The sequence below is a fragment of the Leguminivora glycinivorella genome, chromosome 9 (genome assembly GCF_023078275.1).
Source record: "Leguminivora glycinivorella isolate SPB_JAAS2020 chromosome 9, LegGlyc_1.1, whole genome shotgun sequence".
NCBI classification, from domain to species: Eukaryota; Metazoa; Arthropoda; class Insecta; order Lepidoptera; family Tortricidae; genus Leguminivora; species Leguminivora glycinivorella.
The window spans coordinates 7447106-7473816 of record NC_062979.1 but is presented as its reverse complement, the minus strand read 5'-3'; the positions used below and the strand labels follow the sequence as shown (position 1 = coordinate 7473816).

Genomic DNA, 26711 nt, shown 5'->3' with positions numbered 1-26711 from the left:
CTCACTAGCGCCACTCGTTAAACCGTGTTTACACCTCCACACCATTCTGGCATTATCAAATTAAAATGTAAATATTACTGATAGCAAAGAGGATCGAGTATTAAAGAGCGTTACTGTCAAAGCAAAATGTGTAATCACAGTGCATAGACTGCCATCTCTCCACACAGGCTTAAAACTTTTGAACCTCAGTTTTGACAATTTGGCCCATATTCTGAGCTTGATATGTTTTAAAATGTCAAATTTTAATATTAGCGCCATCTAGCTGAGCCTACCCCAAAGGTGTAACGCCATCTAGGTCACCACTGCTTTATCTATATGGTACTGAGGTACGTTTTTTTCTTAGACTTTATCCGTCTAGATGGAGTTATATAGGTCTTTGGTCTTTGCTGATAGTAAATAAATACACCTCATCTAATTTTGTGGGTGAAATCATCTGAGACTTACAAGTGACGCAAAGCTGGGCGATGTCACTCAATAATAAAATAAAGAGATGTTTCCGATTCCATTTGACTCCAGGCAGGCAATTAGAGACTCACCACGATAAGTTATTTTAAACGTCAAACTTTGATGAAATTGTTGTTATGTCGTTGCTTATGTCCATGGGCGGCGATGACTGCTTTCCATCAGGCGGCTCGTCTGCTCGTTTGCTGCCTATTTCATAAAAAAAAAAAAATTATGACGTTTACTTAACCCTTGCAGAGGCTGGGCTATTAAAATCTATTCAGACTTATCGTGGGACGATTCTATGGTCGCGCGATAAATGATATAACATCTGGCCGTCCCTATCGCACTTACTAATAGTGCGATAGGGACGGCCTGATATTTTATCGTCTATCGCGTGGCCACGCTACCCGTGCAGGGTCAAGCTAGGAACATACTACGCGGACGTCCGTCGTAAATCGACCGTTACCGCGACCGATCAGTGTGCACGGTCACCAAAACATCCAGCGAGCCAGATTTCGATCGGACGTCCATGCGCTCAAGGCCACGTCCACGTCCGTCGACCGATAGTTTGCACGGTTATAAGTGTATTTCCATTGTCCTGATTCCCGTACGCGTAGGGCTGCCATCTCGAATTTTGCCAAACCCGGACAAAGATACAAAAAACCCCGGACATTTGGCGTAAATCGCATTTTTTCCCCGGACGAGTCAGAATTTATATTTATTTACTTTTTCATTTCACACCATGTGTAATTTGGGCATTTTCGCAAAAAGAACCACTGTTTTTCCTACTCAAAATCACGAGGCCTTTCGATCTAGGAAAAAAACCGGAGACAAAAAAGTGGTCACAAAATTGTCTATTATTTTGCGTACTTTCTACTTTAGTTTTTTACATACCGAATAACTTTATTTCGGTATCATGATTCCTTTTAAGATAATTACATTATGTATAAGGTAAGGAATAATATTTAGAATACCTAAAATATGACAAATTTGCATTCTATTCAAATCAGTACGAGTATACTTCACGGAGTCCAAAACTATACGCAAATCAGAAGTCCAAAACTAGAGAAATATAGATAGAGACTATAGAGAGCGATTGCGGGCGCCGGTCGGCTCGAGCGCGAGTACTTGCGCCGCCGGCGTACGCGTCTGTGTGCGTGCGCCACGCGCACACACAACTTTACTATACAGGGCCTCTCTGTGGGTTCCGCCCCCGTCAACGCGACGGCGATAAAGACCTAAAAATCTGAATTCGTGCTTGCCTCCTGTATCGTCTTAATCCTTTAATGATTCCGTTAACGTGAAACTTTAAGTAGACAGGTTTTATGAAGACAATTGGCCGGTGAGCCCTACAATTTTAAAATTTGCCGCCCTTTATACATGGTGTATATTCTATGCTGTTTCTTCCTATCCTAATAGTTTCAATATCAAGCATACACTATCACTGCACGTTCGCTGTTTATACGCCGAAAGTTGCAACTCAAGTAAATGAAGTAAACAAAACAAACAACCTACCTTCACCTTCATTGCCGGCCGCGGCCGGCCGGCTAACCGAAACAGAAATATACATGAACTTCCTGTGAAAAAGAGACAGCGAAAGGCGGCTCGTGCGTCGGCGAAAACGCTCGGCTCCGGCGCTCGCTACAGTCGCTATACCTACTCCCGCGCGGCTCGGAACGAAATAATATTGGTTTTAGGAACGCTAAAATTCTGTTCGTTCATTTAAACGTTACTGTAAGGAACTGTTCTTTGAGGGAACGAAATAAGAACCGAAACCGAAATTATTTTGTTCCCACTGAACAAAATTTATAATGAACCGTTCGTTTAGGGAACGATATAAGAACCGTAACCGAAATTATTTTGTTCCCATTGAACAAAATTTATAGGTAACGGTTTAAGAACGATATCAAATGGTATTTGGGAACGGGTTCCGATCCCTGGTTGCAAGTGTTGCAACACCAAAACTTTTTCGCTGTATACGTAACGTAAGGCCCTCTGGCTAAGAACGTCTACCCGAGAGTCCCAAGTGTAACTGGAATAGAGTCACGAAGTCATCAAAGATAAGAGGTGAAAATTATTAGAGAGAAAGATCATTCAGCCTTATTATTTAACAAAGCTAAATGGTGTTTGTAATATGTCATAGTTCTTTTTGCATTTGAATAAATCGGCAATGAAATCCTCGTAAATGCAATCTGATATCTAAACAAGGAGTAGGTCTAACAAGGTAATATTCGATCTAAACGATCACAACATGACGTTTTGCCTCATATGGCAATCAGATTATGTCTCTAGCATTAAAATTCATTAATATCAAATATTAGTCAAAATTACATAAAAATAAAATCATATATCTTATGAGCAACTGAAGTCATTTCATAAAAAAGGCAAGAATGAAATAACTAAGTAACCTAACCTAACATTAAGGTTACGAACAACAGCTGAAGCCTGATTATAAAATAACAATTTCCTACGGCGTTTTTTTCATATCGTAGTACATAATTATGTTACTAAATATGAGATTTATTAAATAAAATAAAAAATATTCGAAATATCCGTTTTATCCGAATATCCGAATTTTCAAATATCGAGTCGAATCATCCGGATTTCGAATTGGACGGATAATTGCAAGCCCTAACACCGAACCACTGGGCAGAGTTTCAGTATTTAGGTTTATGAAGGTTTAGTATAGGTAAGTAAGTTTTACTCAGTGGCTCATTCTGTGCATCGATCAAGTCATAAATATCATCATTAGTGCCCCTTTCACTCGCAGCAGTATAAGAACATTGAATGAATTGGGATTCTTCGAGTTCTGGGACACGGGAGTCTTGAATACTAAAAACAATTTATTTTTGTGACTAATTGCACATTGTCTTATCTTTAATTGTGACGTTTGTAGACTAAAGGTCCATTGTTGATAGTAGCTGATGTAATTTCTATGGTAATTGACTATCTACAGTACCAACAATGAGAGTCCTTTTAATTTAAAACGTCACAATTAATGGGAAAGTAGTGTATATTACACACACACACACACACATTATATATATATATGCTGTAGAAATGTAGTCTGGCTGTGAGCGTTTGTGCATTCAACTACGCACACAGATGAGATGACCGTACCAAGGTCAAATAAGGACGCTGCTATTTGTTAGAAATGTTAGAATGAGAAAGTTATTTAACTCTCACGCTCTTGCTAATAGCGGCGTCGCGTCCTTATTTGACCTTGAAAGGTACGGCCATTGCAACAGAACCGCTTTGCTCGGAAGTCCATCTCACAAAAGTGCTTACAGATGGGATGACCGTACCAAACCAAGGTCAAATAAGGACGCTGATGTTTGTTAGAATGAGAAAGTTATTCAGATCTCTCGCTCTTGCTAATAGCGGCGTCGCGTCCTTATTTGATCTTGGACTGTACGATTGCCTGTAAATAAATAAATACTTAAGCGTCGTGACATTACTTAAATTTTAAAATCGGTAAAATTGAAAGCACTAAATTAAAAAAAAACAAACTTACTTCATTGTGGTTGTGGTGCAGAATGTTTTCGACGTATTAGTTTCGTTCGACGCCACGTTTACTCACCGCTAGTCTCAAATCAAACAAGTTACTAAAGTGATGGCCGTGGCCGACACCGCTTGCGCATGGTTCCCCCCCACTGTTCGTTCAAATTCTTGGAAATAGAAAAACCGAAATAATTTCGTTCCTGCGAACTGTTCTTTAAAGAACGTATCATTTAATTCCGTTCCCGCGAACTGTTCTTTAAAGAACGTATCATTTAATTCTGTTCTTCGGAACAGTTCTCACTCATAAACGTTCGTTCACTGAACGAAAAAGAATACCGGTTAATGGAACCAGAAACGCTAAAATAAAGTTCTCGGGTCAACGTACGGAACCGTTCCGAAAAAAATACCGGTATCCGATCCCTGACTCGTAGGATCGAAAGGGCTCGTGATTCTGAGTAGGAAAAACATTAAATTTACCTCTTTTACAAAAAAAGTTTTTGAATCTTTTTTCGCGAAAATGCCCAATTGCAATAAACAATAACAAAAACAAAACAATTTTTCTTACAAAAAAATTAAATTTGTCTTTTTTTAGGTTAAATTTGTCTTTTTTTACTAAGTTACTAGGTTAAATGGGGGTATCGTTAGAAAGAGCTCAAATTGCACATAATTATCAAAACTATTTCTTATAATTTTTTTTACAGAAAAAAAAAAGAATTTTGAAGGAAAATGTTAAAAAATACCGCTCTCAACGAAAAATTGTGAAAATTTTACGAAACATTGGCTTTATGCTAAAAATTACAGGAAAAAATAAATTGAGTGTGTATCTTAGAAACTGTTTTTTAATTGACAAAAAACTTTTCAATTTCAACTTTTAATTTTACCACCCTTGCATATACATGTTATACTTCCATATCATATTTCAAAATTATACGAGATTTTACCTAAAACATTATCTTTCAAATAAAGTAAAAATTGTCGAAATCGGTTAACATTATAAATAATTATCCCTGAAAAACCATCGTATAATACAGGTCGCGTAAATTAGAGAATTCACCGAGAGATGGCACTATAATATTATACACAATAATGCTCATTAGTTAGTTACGTGGTTACGTGAAAAGTGTCCGGGTTTTCCCCGGACACTTCTTGACTCCCCGCCCGGACGGCCCCCGGACGGCCTCCAAACTAGGACAAATCCGGGGAAACCCGGACGGATGGCAGCCCTACGTACGCGGTCAATTTACGACGGACGTCCGCGTAGTATGTTCCTAGCTTCAAGCTAGGAACATACTACGCGGACGTCCGTCGTAAAACGACCGCGACCGCGACCTATCAGTGTGCACGGAACAAAACATCCAGAGAGCCAGATTTCGATCGGACGTCCGTGCGCTCAAGGCCACGTCCGCGTCCGTCGACCGATAGTTTGCACGGTTATGTGTATTTCCATTGTCCAGATTCCCGTCCGCGGTCGATTTACAACGGACGTCCGCGTAGTGTGTTCCTAGCTTAAAAGTGTATTTCCATTGTCCTGATTCCCGTACGCGGTCAATTTACGACGGACGTCCGCGTAGTATGTTCCTAGCTTCAGTTAAGTGAAAAATATCGGATAGTGTGAAACAGGTGTTTAAGAACCCAATTGTCATAAAAGTTTGTTCAAAAGCATTTCTTGTTTTATCAACGGCTCACATACATTTTAGTATTTTTTAGAATACAGCTATCACTGCACTGTTATAATAAAAAAATATATAATTTTTTAGAAAATCTATTGAAGAAGATATAACAAAAACTCAATTTAACTTAATATTTTGCATATTTCACTAAGATTTATACTACTGAAGTATATGTTCTGAACATATCAGTGCCGACGTTGAAACTTTTTTTTATATATTTTTGTGTCAGTTTTGTGTTGTGCGTAGTTATGGTTCAGTTACTGATGGCTTGATTAATTTATTATTATTTTGTTTTTAAATTCCGACCACGTATTTCGATTTGAGCTTGACCAAAAATGGCATTATTACCTCCCGACCCGGTTTACACTATTCGTAACGTTGACAACACGCCAGTATATTCACTGGCATTTAGCTTTCTTCCTGGCGGTCTGGAGAGGTTACTAGCCGGTTCGAAAAATGGTTATGTTTATGCATTCAACCTTCAGGTAAGATCTTGTATTCCAAGGATGCTGTGAGCATTGTTCATGGCGCTTGTAACTGCGTAAAACACTGACGCCGCATGCCTCTCTGTTATGCGCAATTCCTTTGTTTACTACCCTCATTTTCTGACCTAGAAAAGTGAATCACATTGCCCTACAGTGTGGCCAGTGTGGGTAACCCAATTTCTATGCCATCTGCTTTTATTATTATCATACTTCACTTTATATTTCCATGATGTCTATATTTGGGTTTATTTTTTAAAATCTACAAAGTTATTTATGAAATTATAATAAATACAAATTGTAGTAACTGCTACTCTGTTTTAGATCCAAAGTATTAACTTATTGCGCCATTTTAGTGGAATTTGTTGTAGCATTTCATATTATTACTAGCATATAGCAAACCTAAAACAGTCATGATTTGATAGGAAGCTAGCTAAAATCTAAAGTGGCAAAATAGAAATATTAATAAGATGTATGAATATTGAATAATGACTTTTATAATTTTCAGACTAACCGAGTGCAGCAGAAGATCCAAGTCGGTCAAGCTCCCATCCTTCACCTCATGCACACTGACAGTCAGCTCATTACCCAAGAAAAAGGCGGCAAGTACAAAGTCTTTACTCTCACCAACACCGGCTACAAAGAAGATGCCATTATCGACATAGACTATCCTGGCTTTTGTAGATTTGACGCCAACACAAAACTCGAAACACTCTACGTACCTGATAAAGATTCAAAAGTTTCCATTTATAGTTTTGCCGGAGAAAAAATTGGTTGCTTGGAACCAGAGAGCTCGCCCAAGCTAGGAGACCCAATGTGTTTGAAATATATTGAGTTATCAAGTGACAAGCATTGCCTCCTAGCGGGTTACGAAAACGGCTGGCTCCTCCTTTGGGATCTCAAGACTAGTCAATGCATCAGCAAGTTGCAAACGAAAGAATGTCCCATGTCCGTGGACTTCCATGTTGAACAGCAAAGAGGCATAATCGGCAATGCCTCAGATGTGATACAGATTTTTAGTATAGGGAGAAAAGACTCAAGCTTGGCCCACAAGACGGACATCACTATCAAGAATGCAGGAGTTAATAAAGTACAGTCTCGCATGGACGGAAAGGTGTTTGTGTCAGGCGGATGGGACGGGCACATCCGCATATTTTCCTGGTTTTCTTTGAGACCATTAGTTGTGCTCACGGAACATAGACAAGCCATACAAGATGTCTGCTATTCTTCTCAAAAGGTCTCTTTCTGGAATGCTAACATCATGGCAGCAGGAGGCTTGGATGGTGCCATCACACTGTGGGACTTATACAATAATAAACATTAATTCAATGCATTTATCAACGAAATTTCTCAATAAAATAGATTAGATTGTCTGTCTGACTCTGATGCAAAACCTTATAACTAAATAAATAATATTTCATAAACAATGTTTATAGAATACTTTGGATATTACTTTTAACACTTGACATGTATTCTATGAAACTTGAGTATGAACTTGTGCCAGAATTGCCTTTGAATTAGATAATAAATGTGATGTTTTCATACAAAAGGTAGCTCTTTGTTGCTAAGGACAATTTCTAATTAGATTTTCATCATGCGAAGCAACCACCAAAAAGGTACATTTTGTCTGAGAACTTAATTAATTTTGTTAATGCTTTAATGATTTGGATTTAATATTGAATGCAGTATCATGTTATTGTAAAAAATGAATTGGATCTCATGAGTACAAATGCCGGTAGAGGCGAACTTAACCACCTTGCGCGGCCGAGCTGTTAGTAAATTAAGTTTAAATGTTTGAAAGATATTTTCCAATGGTTTTTAGTGATTGTTTTCTCAGTAAATTGAGGAAATAAACAATTTGAATTTTTGAAAATTTTCTTTTATTTGACTTTCACAATCACCCATTTCCAATACCCAAATACAAAAAGGGATAGTTTATTTAAAAATAAAATTTGATAACTATTTACAAGAGCGACTAATATAAAGTAGGCCACTAATTGACCTACAATAAAAATACCTACATATTTTCATTTTATTAGGTATAAGTATGTATTTTAACCGTATTTTTTAAGCCATGGCGCGGTTTCTTAAACCTTGTCCGAATGAATTAAGGTTGATTTTGGTTAGTATGTTCGCCAGAAGGCCTACCAGAAAATCTATTCGAATAATTCGAACGATAGCAAGAAATAGCAGTAACGATTTTTATACTATTTATTTAGCTTGAAAAAAACAAGTGTTTTAAATTCAAAACAAGTTGTCAAACTATTCTCAGCAGCAACAACTATCAAAACATGTTGTTATGAAATGAACATAACACGTTGTTTGGCCAACGTTTGGCAAACTTGTTTTGTTTAGGAAGCCAGGTATTACCAACGCGTTTGATAACTTTAGATACTGTTTTGTTTTGGTGGAGAGGCCACTAACTGCTAATCTTATCCAGTCATGATACAATTATGTCTATGTGTGAATATCAAGGATGATTTATATAGGATTTACAATCTTCATACTAAGAATCGTAACGTACCGTGCGTACCTCAAGTGTATTGACGTGATATCATGATATTAAAATAAAGAAGCATGTAATTTGTTCTCATAAAAAATAAAAACTCGCAAAAATATTTCGGGGAAAATATGATTTATCCTCTTCCAGGCTGCGAAACAGTGCCATCTAGTTTTAAGCCCATACATTACAGGGGTAGGTACGCGTTTTTGTATTGGCTTTGTCTGTCCCGGTATTATATCGTCCTTGGTGAATATCAAATAAAAATACTTAGATCTTGTTTAGTGCATGCGATGCGTATTGCTATTTACGTAGTATTTATTCTAATCTTTTAGCAGGCAATGACGTATTTAGTTCTTATCATAGGTTATGAGACTTATGAGGTCAATTCATCCTGAACGAGTTGGTAACTAGTAGGAATAACCCCCTCACCCCGTACCCGTTATAGCATCACACAATCTTTAAATTTAACTTTATGGGCATTTTCAAAATTTGGGTCCCCCCAATTATACGTAGCGTAAGTTGTTAACAAAAATTAACTCGCTGTCAGTTTTGTTAAGCATAAAATCTGTCTAAAAATTTTCTTTTTTCACATTCTGAATGTAGATTATCGCTTCAAGTTTATGTAATCAACACAAAACAATATTTTTATTGAAATTTCATGCTTAGTTATAGTCAGATCGACACAAAACTGGCAGTGAGTTAATTTTTGTTAACAAGTTACGCTAATTGGGGGGTCCCAAATTCTGAAAATACCCTTATATCTATGCTTTAATAAAATTAACTCGTTGTTAGTTACATACAATAAACACACCTGTTAAAAACATTCTAAATACCTATATGTAGAGAATGACTCATAGAATGAGTCATAGGTTTCTTGTGTAAAATCAATATTGCTACAGCTGCGTACCTATTCATTGTATACCATAATCAAATTCTTATTGACACCAATATTTAAGACTGGGAGGAAAACAATTCTCAGTAGCTACGACTGATATTTATGTAACTACAAGGTGGTAAGTCAGGTAGGGTACTAACTACTAACTAGTGAGAATAACCAATAATTACCTATAGATTTAGTGAAATTGGCCAGTCGAAATATTTTCTACATGGCGCCACAGAATATAATTATAATAGTACAAGTACAGAAGGCTTACTCCTTTGATATTCACAAAATGCCGCCATTCAACATTATTACCTACATTAACGAACGGACCGCACACGAGCAGCCGACATTGAGTTCTGAATTTGTGATGCGCGGCGCTGAGGTCGTCACCACTGAATGGGCCGCGAATTCGCGGCCGCCAGCATGTACTTGTAGCTCGGCGAAAGAATCGCGGAGTGAGCCGCCCCTGATGGCGCCAAAATACCTCGCCCTGTCGATTCTTAGATTTGTGTCAAGTTCTTATCATCTCAATACTTAAGTTGGTGCCAGCTTTTCAAGTCAAATGTCATATAACACAATACAATTAAGAACAAGCAACCTATGACGGCTCACATCTACTATTATCATTCGCTAGCCCTGATCGCAGTGATTAGTGGCCGTCGTATTAGCATGTCTTCCTCTTCCATACCTCTATCGTCCGACCTCCTCATTGACTTGTTTTCGTTTTATATCATCTCTCACACAGTCGTCCCACCATTTCCTCGGGTTTCCTCTCCTGTTACTGTCTTTTCTATCTAATACAAACTTTTAATAGTAGTCAACCGCATTTGTTGATTTCCAACATCGTTTTTGAATTAAACTAAACATTTCATAATGAGATTTTATTTCCATTTATACATTACAGTTAATAAGTTACTAATATCACATTTACAGTGCGTTTATTATTATCTAGCGTATAGATCTTAGAGCTACATCACATCTTACAGCTAAGACTAGCAATTTAAATTGTTTTGAATACTATATTTCATTATTAGAGGTGTCAGAGTCACGAAAAGTCAATAGATGGCGTCACTTCTGATCAAGCGCGGATCCAGCTTCGTGCCCAGGGGGGTCACGTAGTAAAGGCCCGGGGCCCCAGGGGGGTCACGTGGTCATTTGATGGCCAACCTCCATGACCCCCCCATTACCCCCCCCCCACCCCTGTATCCGCGCATGCTTCTGATTCTGACTCTTTATAAGAAACTTTTAAGAGCTTTCTAAATAGGAAACGTTATGTATTTAGAAGTCTGTTTACAGGCAAGGGACTCCTAATATAATATCAACAGCAAAGTACTAGTAGTCAAAACGGTGAAAAAACAACAGAAACATATTTAATCTGATTCACTGCAAGCAACCCGCAAGGCAGACGCTCTGGCTCTGTCGTAATCGTTTTTCGCTAATCGCTACATACAAGTTTCCTGACCGTATTCTTCGATTCCTATGCTCGAAGCGTGTACGCTTTTTTATACTAAATTTATCAATGGATCTGTTTATCTAAGAATTCTAAGATTACAGTCACAGTTGAATTTAATTGCAGGAATTATTAATCAAGAGGTGTTATTGTATTAGCTCTAACTCGTACAATTCATTTAGGAACTCACTTGGACTTGTATTGCCAAGAGTGACAGCATTTTGTCTAGTATTGATACTTTAGTCAAAATGCCGTAAGTATCTCATTATATATTGGTATCTTAGTTCTGAAGTGGACGCTTTGTTCCTATAGAACGAAATGAAGTTAGGTATGAGCATAACCTAAAATGTCTTCAACTAGGCAATTTAGCTTAGAGTGGTCGGTGTCTTTTCCTATTTGTAGCTAATGGACTAGCAAAGAATACTTAAGACATTGGAACATAAACGTATAGGTAAATCCGATATTTGGTGGGGGCCAATCTACTGATATTCCGTTTTTCAGAACACCTTATAAGTATGAATTTGTGATATGTATTTAAAAATGGTATTATATTAATTTGAGAATAATGTGTCTACTATGAAATTTAAACTTGCACTATTTTCCTCGTCTTCGGGATTAGAGGGTCGTCTTCCGTCGCTACTTCAACAAGTCTCCGCCGTTTTCTGAGAGGCCTGGAAGCTTCTGAAGGTTCCCGGGCTTTTGTTACTATCTTCGCCATTTTATTTCCTAATCGCGTTATTTTGAATTTGGGTAGAGTCTGCTCTGCGTTACTAGTCTCACTATTAGATTCCGTTTCTTGCTTTTCTTCACTTCGATCCTCGCTATGATTTGAGTTCTTGTCTGATTCTGTGTTTTCATTCTTATTTTCTTTAGATTCTTCGTCCTTGTTTTTGTCGCTGTTCATTGTGAAATCTAACGGGCCTTCGGCATCGTCCGTTGATTCAGTTTTGACTTTGTTAGCGCAGTGTGCTTGAAGGAAAGACGCGAACGGTATCGGGATAGGGATAGGCAAGGGTATTGGAAGTACGACAGGATAAGGAACTAGGACTGTAACTGGAGGTGTTTGGCCTAGTGGTGGAAAGTTTAGAGGAGGCGGAATGCGAGGTCTTTCTTGATGCATAGGGATACCTGGTCGTGGTAAAAAGCCAAACCGGGGAGGAAACATATTTGGTCTATGCTCATGATTATCCATGAATACTGGAGGAGGCATACCGTACATTGGATTAGCGAATTGAGGAGGAGGTACAATAGGATGAGGATTTATCGGATGCGGTGGTGAGTGTATCGTACTGTTGCCAACTGTAGATGCTGGCGATGATCCCTCCATAGATGGACTCCGCATTCTTAGATCCTGGGGTTTGGGAGTTGGCGTGTGTTTTACCGTTTGTGAAGTGACTGTAGCGGAGCATTTGGATGTTCTCCGCTTCCTCAAATTCATCTTTAACCTGGATTCTTTTTTAGTTTCTGGTGATTTTTGCACGCGTTCTTCAGGTGTTTTTGGTTTCATTAATTTTGCTGAAGGAGCAATTGTTATTAAAGGTAAGGGTGATTTCCTAGCAGTTCTGTTCTCTTTTTCTTTTTCAGGTGGCTTGGTGACCTCGGTGGGTGATCCTGAGCGGTCAGACGCTGGTGAGGCAGATCTACTTTTGCAGTTTTTGAGCCAGAGTTCAGGAGTTATCAGGTTTGAGGTGGAGGAGGCGTTCACCAGGTGGGGGTTGAGATCGAGGTGCGCCTGCGTCTCTCGGCAGAAGATGTGCATCTTGTATTGGTTCAGGCATTTGTCGGAGCAGAACTGCAACTGCGTGGCTCCATCCTGGAATTTGAAAAACATGGAATTAACTCTACTATCCCGAACTTTTCTTGAATGAATATATTCAGGCTCACTAGTATTAAAAGATGTTTTGTATAGAACACACAGAACCATAAATGCTAGAGGATACAGGAAGCAAAAGTGACTTGATTTTTAAATACGTTGTTCATAACAGAATTACCTATTTTGGAGTAAAATCTAAAAAAATTACCAATGATATTTGGCTAGGGTTGTAAATAGAAAAAAACCAAATGTTTTTTTTTCAGAGAAAAAAAAAAGAGCACCATGGTTTTTTTTCTCATCTAAGACAAAAAATTCCATAGTTCTAAACAAAAGACCGCCTGTCTTGTGCACCTAATATCAATGATAATTTTGTTGCCAGAAAGATTCCTCAGGGATATCGTACTTTAGAAAAAAAACATACTCCAGAAAAAAACCTGTTTTTTGTCGAGGTTTTTTTCATGTTTTTTTTAAAGCAGAAAAAAAACCGGTTTTTTGCAACCCTAGATATGGCATCACGTGCCGGCACAAGTCACAGGTCTTTGCTCGCTTGAAATTGGCGCGCCATGATTGGCTGAAGTACAGCTCTGATCAAAACTGCCTCGGCCTGTTGAAGCGCGCCATTACTCTTGTAGGAGATGGAGAAATCAGGACACTGTCTGTCCTACTCTTATCTTCTAAGAGAGAAAGAGAACCAACCTGGAAGTCCACATAAGCCACGGTGTGTCGCACATGCCGGCACCAGTCACAGGTCTTGGCTCGCTTGAAGTTGGCGCGCCGTGATTGGCTGAAGCACAGCTCGGAACAAAACACTGCCCCGGCCTGTTGAAGCGCCCCGCTGTCCGTGATACTTTTGTTGCACCAGGAACATTCATCTGGAATATGGAAAACACGGATTTATTTGTCAACTCATGGTTGATGATTGAGCTGTAATAAAAGAAAGGGATTAACGACATAGAAAGGTACATACACACATAATTCTCATAAAGCCTGCGTCACATATACCACATGCACAACTAGCATGCCAGCCGCGTACAAACTTACTGGCCTGGCATGCAAGCATTTTGTATGCAGTGTAGGTAAGTATATCGCAGGTGTAAGTGAACAAGACCAATAAAGGAAATTAAGGGCCTGACAACACCCAACTGCGCGAAATTGATGTTACTTGGGCAGTTTTTTAAAACAAACTATTAGTTTTAGTAAGGCAAGTAAACTATACACCGTGTCCAATAAGTTTGAATACAGCACAAATAGTCAATAAAACAAAATGAACAAATAGTTACTACATTATTATTATATTTTATGAATGGCACTCTTATTTACTACATTCACAACAAATGTTTTGGAATAACTCCAGCATTAACTTGTTTACCAGCCTCAAACGCTTCTCAAACGGATCACACGCGGCACGCACCGTTTTCTTCACATTTCATCCCAAATACTCTCGATAACCTTTTTGAAATGATCTAGGTTTATGATTTTATAAAAATTTAGTCTTCAAAGCATGTATGACCATACAAAATAGTCTAATACGCCTAAACCTGGAGGCCTGGGTGGCCACTCATGTTTCGGATAAAAAACTGCCAAATTAGTCTGAAACTACGCTAGAATACCATTTGCCGAATGTGCTGGAGGTGCGTCCTGTTGGGACACATGATACTCATTCCCAAGCATCCTTTTTAACTTTAAGGCATTTTTTTTCCAAAACCTTGGTTTTAAAGAAAAAAACGTTGATTTTAACGCTTTTATCTGTAAGTACTGAAGGTAGTTTACCTCGCTTACATACTGCATCCCACACCTGGGCCGATGGTGAGCTTTGGAACCTAGGCACATTTTTCTAGTTGCCCGGAACGTTATCTATCCTCAGTACCCATAATAGTTTATTTTGGACACGTGGCGTCTGTTTTATCACATACAGATTCTCCTTATAAAAAATAACTCGTCACCTGCGTGCCGAGCAAGTATTTTGTTGGCACTTTACCTCTTTGTTTTTCTTAGACACTTCGGAAATTCCATGTACTTTGTGCTTGTATTTTATTAAGAGGAATATACTCTTTAGTTTAAATAAGAATTTGATGGCCTGTGATCCCTATATCTTTAGAACTGAGGTAAAATGTGAGTATTCGGACTTATTGGACACGGTGTATGTTATTATTCATTATATTTCAACGAACATAGCCGTACTCGATACACGATTTAACGAAATCGGCTCGATAGAAAAAAATTGCAAAGATTGGTCTCGAGTTCGTCATTTATAAAAACCCATCACAGATTTTTCTGAGCCACTAGCTATCGGAAAACATTCGTATAAACTTTTTCTAAAAGTAGCAGTGAATGATCGAGCGATGTATCGGATAACCCGGCGGATAGGATTCGTTAGAGCCACGTAAATTAATAAGGCGAGCCGGCGTAATGAGAGCGGTGTTCGGTTCCCGACTAAATGTTGCTTGTTTTTTGTTTTCTGGGAATTTTGATATTAGTGCGACCCCTAGTAAAAGGTACCTACAGTAGGTGTACTTACGCACTAAATGATTCGAACTTGAGTAGGTATACTACGTCAAAAATTAGTTTATATGTCAGGAGGCCGATTTTTGAGTCTCACGGCGTTCGAATTCAGAAAATTGTCACTGTAAATAATAGGCAATTCACCGTTTTCAACCGGTATTTTAGTGATAGTGAGACTCAAAAATCGGCCCCCTGTATCAAAACTATCAAACCTGACTTCAATACGAACGTCATTTCATTATGGACACTAAAATATCGGATCCATGTCGTATGTAGAGCTAATTTCTGATGTTCGAATCGGGCAATTAGACCGTTCGATCGAGAGAGAGAGGATCAAGCAAAGTAATTTGAAAAGAATTGATTTTGACCAATCCCGGTAATCCCGGTTTCGTTTAAATTTTTTTAAATGTTGGTAATATAAAAACTAGATCCTACTTATCATAAATACATCGCATATTTTTGAGGTTTGCATCCAAGATTTATAAAATTAATTGGAGAAGGATATCTGAGATTGGAGCTCACATTTTGTTTTTCAACTTGTTATATTCGTATGTAGCTACCGGATACTTCCATATTAATTATTTCCAGTTCTTTTAGTAAATATCTATTCGTATTTTGAGCGCGGCTAACAGAAAATATTGTGGTTTAATTAAAAAATGTTTGCACACATTTTTGTGCACCCAAAAAATTCACCGGAAAGGTTAATAATTTTTTACGAAAGGCGGATTAAATGTTACTTTACTACAAGAATATTTTTATATATAGTTTTACTTTAATAAATTCAGAAGAAATACGAAATCCATTTTTTAAACAGTTTCTATCTACCCAACCTTACAAAAACACGATTTTTACACGATTTTTTTTCGTAATTTTACGAAACCGAATATTACGTACTGACGTACAGTCACCGGCATAAATAAGTGATGATTTATGTACCTTGTCATATTAACGTCTTGTTTGAAATGTCATAGGAAATTGTCAACAATTTAACCCTTAAATGCATGACCTTGACAAAGATTTATTCAAATTTGAACTTTGACATGCTGTCAATAGAGTCAAAAATGCATGATGCATATGTACATCACTATGCATTTAAGGGTTAAAGCGACAAGATAAAGAAATCATCACTTTATGCCGGTGACTGTACCTACTCTTTCTTTTTATGGATTAGATATGTTTTAGGTACATATGGTGTATTGGTGTAATAATAGCCCCTCTCGACGCTCAAGGCACTCTATTCGCTTCTGTTTCCATAGTTACGTTTTGCGGTTTATGCACTCAAATTTTATTTCCGCAACGTAACTTATAAAACCGCAATACCTACATGTGCACCAAAAGAACTTCTAACTTTAGAAAGCGACCGCGTTTCAAAATATTCTGTGTTCATTAGAAATAGTAAGCCCGCGTATCATATTCATATTAACATCCTGAGCCCCGAGTTTCACGTTAATGTACTTAAAATCGGTAAATATCGCGTTGCAAAGAATTTGAGCTGAATTCTCATTAGTGCTAGTATACCTCTAGTATCACATGGAATATAAAAGAATGTGTAGTGAGACGATGTATGTTCTCATGTTGCATTGGTTTGTACCTTTATTCATATTTTTGAAACATTGAATTATCGCATAGTTTCTGTAAGAATATTCTACAAATGCTTCATTGATTTATTAATTACTAGCTTTTTCCCGCGGCTTCGCTCGCCTTAGAAAGAGACAAAAATTAGCCTATGTCACTCTCCATCCCTTCAACTACACTTAAAAAAATCACATCAATTCGTCGCTCCGTTTTGCCGTGAAAGACGGACAAACAAACAGACACACACACTTTCCCATTTATAATATTAGTATGGATTTTGTAATTCAACTGTGAAAACAAATGAAAGTAGCATTAGATTTGTAATTGAAAGAAACTTATGATACTAATGAAAACGGTCATGTCATTGTGACACTAGAAAACATTCTCGTTCTTCTTTGTTTTGATGTTGTGTAAAAAAACATCAGCTATATGACAAGTTAACACTACCCCATAATATTTACCTGTAAATTGATAACATGTACACCCCTAATACCAAGAATGATCGGTCAATCAAATGAAATAGCGGGAATCAGATTGTAATCGCCGGGACCCCTGCACATTTCCCGCCTTTTTCCCCGTCAACGTCAAAAACGAACGGGTGCGTTCACTTCGTCATGTTTCAAAGAAATACAGCTGCGGCAATGGGGGTTTTTCGGAGAAAAGTAATTCGTTAAAATATGATTTAATCCATCTAGGATCGGTGTAATTTATTTACCTAAGATTTTATCATCTGATAAACGACGATCGCTGGATTAGGTTCAAACAACGGTTTGTGGAAACATCATGAGTAGGACATACTTAAAGAACACACTTTAAAAAAACACAAATATAGCGGGTCAGTCAATGTCTAATATGACAAGTTGGAAATTGGAAAGAGACTTCCGCTTGTAACTTTCTGTTTTGAGAAATGGGCCCCAGTTGGTTAAATAAAATCTTACCTATATATATATATACCCAATATACCCATTAGACCAATCTACGTTATCTCAGGTAAATATCAGGTAAATAACCCTTGCCCGCAAATGCGCAGAGGCAAAATTCTCGACGAGCTTTAGAGTAAACGTCAGGGCCCCTGGACCACTACAGATATTTTGGATGTTTAGTACATACTAAAATTTAGTACCTATTTGATACATATTACCAGAATAGTGTACCACTTCAGCACGGGAAGCATGGTCGTGCGATAGACGATAAAATATCAGGCCATCCCTATCGCACTTACAAATAGTGCGATAGGGACGGCCTGCTATTTTATCGTCTATCGCGCGACCATGCTTCCCGTGCAGGTGACAATTATTTATGTCACAACTGCCTGTCTCGCATTGTTCCGGCGATGTTGGAATTGAATGAAAGACAGTGTCGACGCGCTCAATGTCAATTACTTACCTTTGTTCTTATGCTCGCTGGCCTGCTCAGGGCTGGCCCCGCGCGCCCGTGACGCGGCCCATCGCCGCAGTTCAAGACGCTCGTAACCGTACCAGCCTAGCAGTTCATTCATGGCTGTCTCCGCGAACTCCTGAAACAACCGAATTAGTGTTTAAGTAATGGTAAACAGGTAAAGCAAGAAGCGCTAATAATGTTGGTACTTAACAATCATTAATCTTTACCTAGCTAAAAACCGGTCGGTCAATAACATACACACATCACACATCATCATCTTCCTTGCGTTATCCCGGCATTTGCCACGGCTCATGGCAGCTTGGGGAGCTTTTGACAACTAATCCCAAGATTTGACATAGATATATAAATTGCTACATAAATTACACTATTACACATAAACAACAACACAACAAACATATACAATATTGGTACATAAATTATTGCTCCAACTACATTTTCGTACGTAAGGTACCGGCCACATCAGAGCGTCGCGTGTCTCGGGGCGCGCAACGGACGTCCGCGCCACGCCACCTGAGTGTAATTCAAAAAGCGTCTCCTCAGTACATTTTGTATAGGAAGGACGTAAGGCGTCCCGAGACACGCGACGCTCTGGTGTGGCCGGTCACTAAGGGTTCCTTTTGTACCTTTTTGGTACGGAACCCTAAAAACGAAATTTTAGTGACTTGCACTACTTATTGCAGTGTCTATCGCCACATCACAATTGAACCCATATCCTGCTTTCGACTTCTCCGACACCCATAGGGGAAAGTGTTAACTTGTAACACCACAAATATGTAGGTATGTAAAATATTGCCAGAATTACTTATTTTAGAGAATTATTGGTTTTATGTTAATATTACCGGAACCACGTTACGTATAGTCCTGTCTGAATAATAATGTTGATATAATAGATTCATCCGTTTTGGTTCCACGAATTCCCTATGAACACTGTTATTTAATATTGAACCGTATTTTCTAATATAGTCTGCCGGTCGAAACAGGATTTGAAAGCGTTAGAGAGGTACAAATACAAACCCTAAATAGTTATTTGTTTCACAAGGGGGCAAAATTGTTGTTTAACCACACGTGCCAATATTGATACCCGAGCTAGCCAAAAATTCCAAAAAGTGGAATCTTGAGCGTTGCAAGTGTTTCATTCAAGGCAGAAGGTAAAAAAACTTTGCCACCGAGTGAAACACAAAATTTTTCACCACACCAACACGAACAAAATACTGACTATACATGAAGCTAAATCAAGTCCATCAATCTATTCAATATTTATGTTTCAAAATCATCATTTATAGATACATTCTACCAGCCAGCTAAAGATATCAAGTTACAATTTGTATACTTTGCATTTTTGTGTTTTCGAATAGCAAAGTAAGCCTTTACCAGTTAGTGTGGTGAAAAATATTTTTTCGTCAAATATCAAAGTAGTAGACCGGTACTTTTCTGTTAACTCGTATGTTGCCATATGAAATATTACCTAAAGCTTGCCTAAAGCGAAAAAAATAATCTACAGATAATAAAATCGATTTCGACGATTTTTTTATCGATTAAGTGCCTACTAGAGTCTGTTTGTAAAGTGAAGAGTCGTGGAATGCATTGGACCCTATACGTTTCACGACTCTTTTCTTTGGTGAATATTTTGGAAAATCAGATTTTCAATAAATTTAAAAGTGGAAAATGTCTGCCTTGGGTGAGACTTGAACTCACGGCCTCTGGATCGATACTCCAGCGCTCTGCCAACTGAGCCACCAAGACTTCAACCAAGCCAGCGAAATTTTCCCCCACTTAGGTCAATGGCAAGACACCCAAGGCAGACATTTTCCACTTTTAAATTTATTCTAAGCCTAACGGCATCGATTGCAGACGTTTCTGCTAATCAGAAGTTAAAAATCAGATTTTCCTCAGAGAGATACTTAGAGGGGTTAAAAAAGTATCTACGCATTCTACACTGATATTGTCGGTCATATACATCTTTACCTTTCCCCTTCACTGTCTTCATGTTGACATTTTTTGTGACCATCGGACATTGAACTGTTATTTTAGACGTTTATTTTAAAATAAAAAAGCTATTTATTCAAATAAATGGCGCCACGATGACCTCCTTACGTTTAAGCGCCGCCGATCGCAATAAATTCGTAAGAATATAAACCGTGATTCAACGCGTGTAACTCAAGAAATATTTGTGCCAGCGAAAAATAAATGGTTATGAGAAACCGGTGTTATATTAGTTAGTAATACCAAAGACATATATAACTCCGTATAGACAGATAAAGTCTAAGAAAAAAACGTACCTCAGTACCATACAGAAAAAGGTACGGTGGCCTATAGATGGCATTACACCTTTGGGGTAGCTCAGCTAGATGGCGCTAATATTAATATTTGACATTTTAACACATATCAAGCTAAGAATATGGGCCAAATTGTCAAAACTGAGGTTCAAAAGTTTTAAGCCTATGTCAAGAGATGGCAGTCTAAGCACTGTGATTATACATTTTACTTCGACAGTAACTCTCTATAATACTCGATCCTCTTTGGTAATACGTTGATAGGACTTGTTACAATTGTGATACATTTGGCACTGGCACAATGAAAACTACCTTGAACTTTCAAGAAATTTGACAAATATTGCTACAAATATGATACATTTGAAGTGGCTGGAACGCCTATCCATTCTATTACTTACCTACTACATAAAAAAATCCGGCCAAGTGCGAGTCGGACTCGCCCACCGAGGGTTCCGTACCCGTACAAACTATCATTAGTTAAAATAATCTCATGTTTCTCATGTTACTCATGTAACTCTAAAGATTTGACTAGAAGTATACGTATAGCGCCATCTCTCGGTGAAATCGCTATGTTGGTTTTTACAGGTACCTACAGGTACAATAGCATAAGTAGTTCTCGAGATATTTAGGAATGTGACAGACAGACAGACGGACAGAGTAGCGCCATAAGGGTTCCTTTCCTTTTGTACCTTTTTGGTACGGAACCCTAAAAACAAAGTGTCGGACTTCTTGGCCAGGATCATGTAAGATCATGCTGCCTGTCGAGTCGTCGAAAACTGAGTAATTAAAGGATAATAATGTTTAAATGACAAAAGCGATTAACTCTAAAATGAGACTAATTATGAATTTAAAATATAGCTAATAATGTACACGCGTAGCCACCGAAAAATGAGTTTTTACCCGAGAAATTTTCTTAAAAGCAAAATGAAAGTAATAACGTTTCTAGAGGTTCATTAGATACCTTCTGATACAAGATATGTCGCTCGCAAACAAAGGGAGCTTTTACATATGTAAACTTTGCTGGGGAACCGTCCTTAGACACCTTCATTATGGCAGCTAGTAACAGTAGCTTCTTTGTCATACGAGCGCCTAAATAACCTTATTTAATTATGTCGTGTGCAGGCTGTGGACAGACAGGTTATATTTCAGACAAGATGGCCACTGGGCGTCTAATTGGTCTCGGATTTCACAAAGAGTTACAGGGAAAGTATTAATATATTTAGCTTTTAAAATGAAGGTCCCTCATTATCTATTTATTTAGCCTTCTTTATTTAATATGGCCCAGAAAAATGCTTTGAAAAACTTCTTACTTCGTATAATTATGTAGATTTGCTAATGGTCAAGGAACTTTGGTCAAACTGTTTGTTAAAATGCTCATGATTTCATGTCAACAAATAAGTAGATATAGATAGATAAATTAAAAACTCCACCGATTAGAGATACAAGCTAATAATATTGTTTAATGAGTTCCTGGTATTATTAACCGCTAAGCACCACCTGAAACCGTTCAAGTAGATAAAGTCAGAGATGATGTATTAATAGGCTATAAATCGATATAGGTTCGTGGTTTAATTAAAGAACATGAGCGAACGTGCATTACTCGTCCACACAAACCTGATACGTATTCTAATGGGCTCCACGGACGGACAGAGGCCGCTTGCACTCCGGCAGCTCGTTTTAATTCACCACAGTGTTGCCAGTGTAGTGTTGCGTAATAATTATCACTGAAAACACGATATCCTGAACGCACCGCAGCGAAGGCGTTGGTCTGACGTAAAACTCGTAGCCATTATTCAGCTTTTGCTCGATCAAACTGCAGCCGAAATTAAAAATAGGTACGTCGGTAGCCAGTGGGCTGATAATTAATATCGAGGTTTATCCATAATTAATGGTGCAACTGGGTTCAATTGTGAATTTCGAATGAGAAATGTATTATTTAAATAATATGACGGTAAATTAATTTGCTTTAATATTATGATGATTTTAAAGTTAAAACTCACGTGTATTTAGTCACGTGATATGTTTCGAAGAGCCTGGTCTCCGTTTTCACGTTTAATTGTGTGGTTTAATTCAAGTTTTTCAATATTATATACAGAAACGTGTTTAATAATTACGTACGTTTTCTCAAAAAATTTTTGATATAGGTACGGTACATAGGGTGCCTAGGCTGCCTACTTAATCGTTTGAATACTTCTAAGTCTAAGCGAGCTGTAGCCGACGTGTCCGTCCACTACAATATTTTTAGATTATAAATATAGAATAATTTAGTAATAAACTAAAACAATACTTTACAGGAACCTAACGAGTAAACAATAGACGACCGTAGCGGTCGTGGATTACGCAATAAAATAAATGTAACTTTATGGCTATACAATAAATGACCGTGTACGGGTCCAACTTGCTAACCTAACTGTTGCTTATTTACCTGAATGTTTAATTTATTTATTACTAAATTATTCTATATTTATAATCTAAAAATATTGTAGTGGACGGACACGTCGGCTACATGGCTCCCTCCTCAGCGAAGCGTACGGGTGGACGAGTGATGCGTCCGCTGCGGGTCATCCTTGGTTGTCCCGAATCTGATGATGCGGAGGTATTTTTAGACGATGTTGCAGGTATCCTCCTTGTATCAGCTGTAGTCACCGGTAGTGGTTTCGACGGCCTTGGAATTGGCGTCGGCGTCGGTGTCGGTGTCGGCGTTTGCGGCGTCTGAGGAGTCGGTGATGGCGACGTCGGTGTAAATCTGAGCTTGATTACAGAGCGTTGGATCTGCACCGGGTTGGCTTCTGCATTTTCGTTTATAATGTATGCAGGCTTCAGACGATCTATTGATATGTTTGTTTCGCGTGTCGGTAACTGAATAGTGAAAACCTTGTCGGTTCGTTTCAGTACTTTGTAGGGACCGTCGTATGGTGCTTGCAGTGGCTTCCTAACTAACTGCGTCGACTCGAACAAACACGTAGTCACACGTAGTCAGATCGCGGTGAATGAAGATAGACCGTTTGTTGCTGTGTGGTTGACTCGGTACAGGTTTCAGTTTTTGAATGGTTTCTCTCAGTTGTTCGACGTAGGAATTGTCCATTATGACGTCATTGCTTGTTGTGTTGGTTAGAAACTCACCGGGTAGACGGATGTTGCATCCATGTTTTCACTCGCTCACTCACTGACTCGTCGTCATTCGTTGTTCCGACACACGCGTTTGCTCAGTCAATATCTCTGTATAGTACTGTTACGCTAGTTGAGCCAAACCGTGTTGCTCCTAGCCGTGCTACTGTGAGCTCCTAGCCGCGCTACTGTGAATAAACGATTTACAACTCTACAAGATATCTTCTTAGGGAATATACCTATCGCTACTCAGCATCCATAACTTTTTTTTTTTTTTTTTTTTTAATACTACGTCGGTGGCAAACAAGTATACGGTCCGCCTGATGGAAAGCGGTCACCGTAACCTATGGACGCCTGCAACTCAAACAGTGTCACATGCGCGTTGCCACCCATTAGAAACTTGTACATTCCCTTTTGCTGTGTTAAGTAAGTACACAGCAAAAAGGAGTGTACAAGTTCCAAGGAGGGTTCGGGTTGCCGACGACTCAAAGGACAATACACGGAACAAGTTAGTCCCGTAAGTCCTCCCGTCATCAGCACACCGCACCCTCGTTGAGCTCTGGCAGCCTTACTCACCGGCAGGAACACAACACTATGAGTAGGGTCTAGTGCTATTTGGCTGCGGTCTTCTGTAAGGCGGAGGTACTACCCCAGTTGGGCTCTGCTCTAGATTCGAGCGAGACGATATCCGCTGTGCTGTGCCCTACCACACAAAGCGGAATATCATTCGCTATGCCCTACCTCCTACGTACTATACCTCCTACGTACTATATATCCTCCTACCTACTATAACGACCATAACCCTAAAGAGCCAATAGATGAGTTTTTTTTGTGTGTAGCATACTCTAATAGTAGAACCATTTTATTTAGCATTACCTTGGCATTACCTACTCTTACACATAGTTTTATTAAAATTAAACAAGAAGTAACTGGTTCGCCCTCAGTCAAATCTAAACACCCCTAAATTAAATTTGCAGTAATGATTAATATTAATACTACCATAGTTACCTTACCTAGACCGGTTTCAAAGAAGCGGTCAAAGCTTGTAACATAAGCTGTAGTCGATAATATTGTGATATCCAATATAACAAATGCTTTTAATGTCAGCTAGCAAGGTAAATTTAGGAGCGTTCGCAACATGACACCACGCGACCTACGCACGGCTACAGTTCAGTGTTGCCAATGTAAAATAAACGGACTAAACGGTGGCTATGGGAAATTATAGCTTCTACACTTTAGTATCATTGGTATCATTACAAGGCACAGTTTAGTTGGTTATATTTGGAAAACTTTCGCGGTTTATTGATGATATTTTTTACGAATGTTCGAGGTTTTTTTTTATTTCATTGGTTCACCAACAGTTATTTACACTGAAAAGTGAAGTTATACATTGAAAGAAGTATTTTCTAAGTGTAATAACCACTTATAGGTAAACAATTTAAACAAGCTAAACTTTAACCCAATATTAAGACTGAGGACCACTTCAAAGAGTCTTTTGTTGTGATAGACATTCACGGACACATTTTTTGAATATGCGTAGCGAATCAAAGTGCACATCCGTTGCATGACTTCATTTATTCAGAGTTTTACCACGCAATACTCTAAGATGCTACGTACAAGACTATTAAACATAAACATAAACATAAAACATATTTATTCAACTTTACAAATTCATATACAATTAAAAAGTATTATCTTTGTTGGTTTTGGTAATTTAAGAAGGCAAACTTTAGTTAGTATGTTGATGGTTACGTCCTTTAATTTTTTTCGTTTTTATTACATCTTTATGTATCGAAGTTCGCTTATTCAAAATTTAAGAAATGCCTGAGGCAATAAAAAGAAACGAGTGCCAGAAAGACGGGTAACTAAAAAACTTTGGGGGTAAAACATGTGTGTTTAAAAATATTGATCTCTTAGGGAAGGATTTCATTAGTCCTCTTAACTAGCGATTCTTGCCTTCTTTAAACTTGCTTGAAAGTGTCCAATTCATTCAACCATCCGAAAACTTACAGTTACAACACATAATAAATACGCATCTAAAAATTGTTGACTATGTATCATATACGATACATTATCTTATCTTAAATCTGCAGGGTTACGGATACACTTCGACCCATCGGGATCTTTTGTGCAATTACCCCCTATCGATCCTAAGATCCTTCAGCTATTCAGGAGCTTCTCGACCATCTCCACGTATCGGATGATGAGGCTCATGGGTAGCTCTCTGAAGTCCTTCGGTGCCAGGTAGCCTGCTCCAAAGTTCTTCATTCTTTGTCTGGCGAGGGCGTGACATTCACACATTAAATGTCTGACGGTCTCTTCCTCTTCGCCACACATGCGACAATCAGTGTTGTCGGCGTGTCCCATCTTGGCCAAAATTCCTTTGACCCCATAATGGCCTGTGAACACCCCCGTTATAATTTGGAGTTGTCTTTTGCCTAGCTTACCTAGCTTTTTGCTCCATCCAGAGTCTACCCTCTGCATAAAGAGCTTTGAATGCTTCAGACCAACCAGGGCATACGATACATCCATACTTCCATACTCCATACTAATATTATAAATGCGAAAGTAACTCTGTCTGTCTGTCTGTCTGTCTGTCTGTCTGTCTGTCTGTCTGTTACGCTTTCCCGCTTAAACTACGCAGCCGATTTTGATGAAATTTGGAACAGACAATCTTTAGACCCTGAGACAAAACATAGGCTACTTTTTATTTCGAAAAAAAGGGATGAAGGGGTTGAAAAAGAGGTTGAAAGTTTGTATGGGATTTCCTAATTTTAAAAGATAAAACCATGAAACTTTATATTTTAGCACTTGATAAGAAATCATTAAACATATATTTAAAGTCACATACAGGTCGAACGCGATTAATTAACATTATTTTTACCTTTAAAATAAACATGGTGGGAAATAAACATTAACTAAAAGCGGGTAGATTATATTTATTTGTCTACCCCGAACATTTATATAAATTAATATCGGGTAGTTTTGTGTTGTTTACATCTCCGGTGACATTTTGCTGGGACGTCAGTCTTCCGCGACCACGGCCAGTGCAACCTGGCCGAAACGTTGGGAAAAAAGGTAAAAATAATGTTAATTAATCGCGTTC

At 38.3% G+C, this 26711-nt stretch overlaps 2 protein-coding genes across 2 annotated transcripts in view; one reads left to right on the top strand and one right to left on the bottom strand.

Moving 5' to 3' along the window:
* The first annotated feature begins 5827 nt into the window (after window positions 1-5827).
* LOC125229439 (guanine nucleotide-binding protein subunit beta-like protein 1) lies at window positions 5828-7970 on the top strand. The gene is made up of 2 exons (XM_048134275.1): window positions 5828-6100; window positions 6606-7970. Exons 1-2 carry the CDS (start codon window positions 5951-5953, stop codon window positions 7419-7421), a joined length of 966 nt encoding a protein of 321 aa, XP_047990232.1. The 5' UTR covers window positions 5828-5950; the 3' UTR covers window positions 7422-7970.
* A 2689-nt stretch (window positions 7971-10659) lies between these two features.
* Window positions 10660-26711, bottom strand: part of LOC125229806 (sine oculis-binding protein homolog) — a 35403-nt gene continuing 19351 nt past the window's right edge. The window contains exons 2-4 of the mRNA XM_048134746.1: window positions 18210-18339; window positions 13443-13618; window positions 10660-12746 (exon numbers count right to left, since the gene is read on the bottom strand). Of these exons, the coding sequence (XP_047990703.1) occupies window positions 11517-12746; window positions 13443-13618; window positions 18210-18339 (1536 nt within the window). The 3' untranslated portion in view covers window positions 10660-11516. The remainder of the gene's footprint in view (window positions 12747-13442; window positions 13619-18209; window positions 18340-26711) is intronic.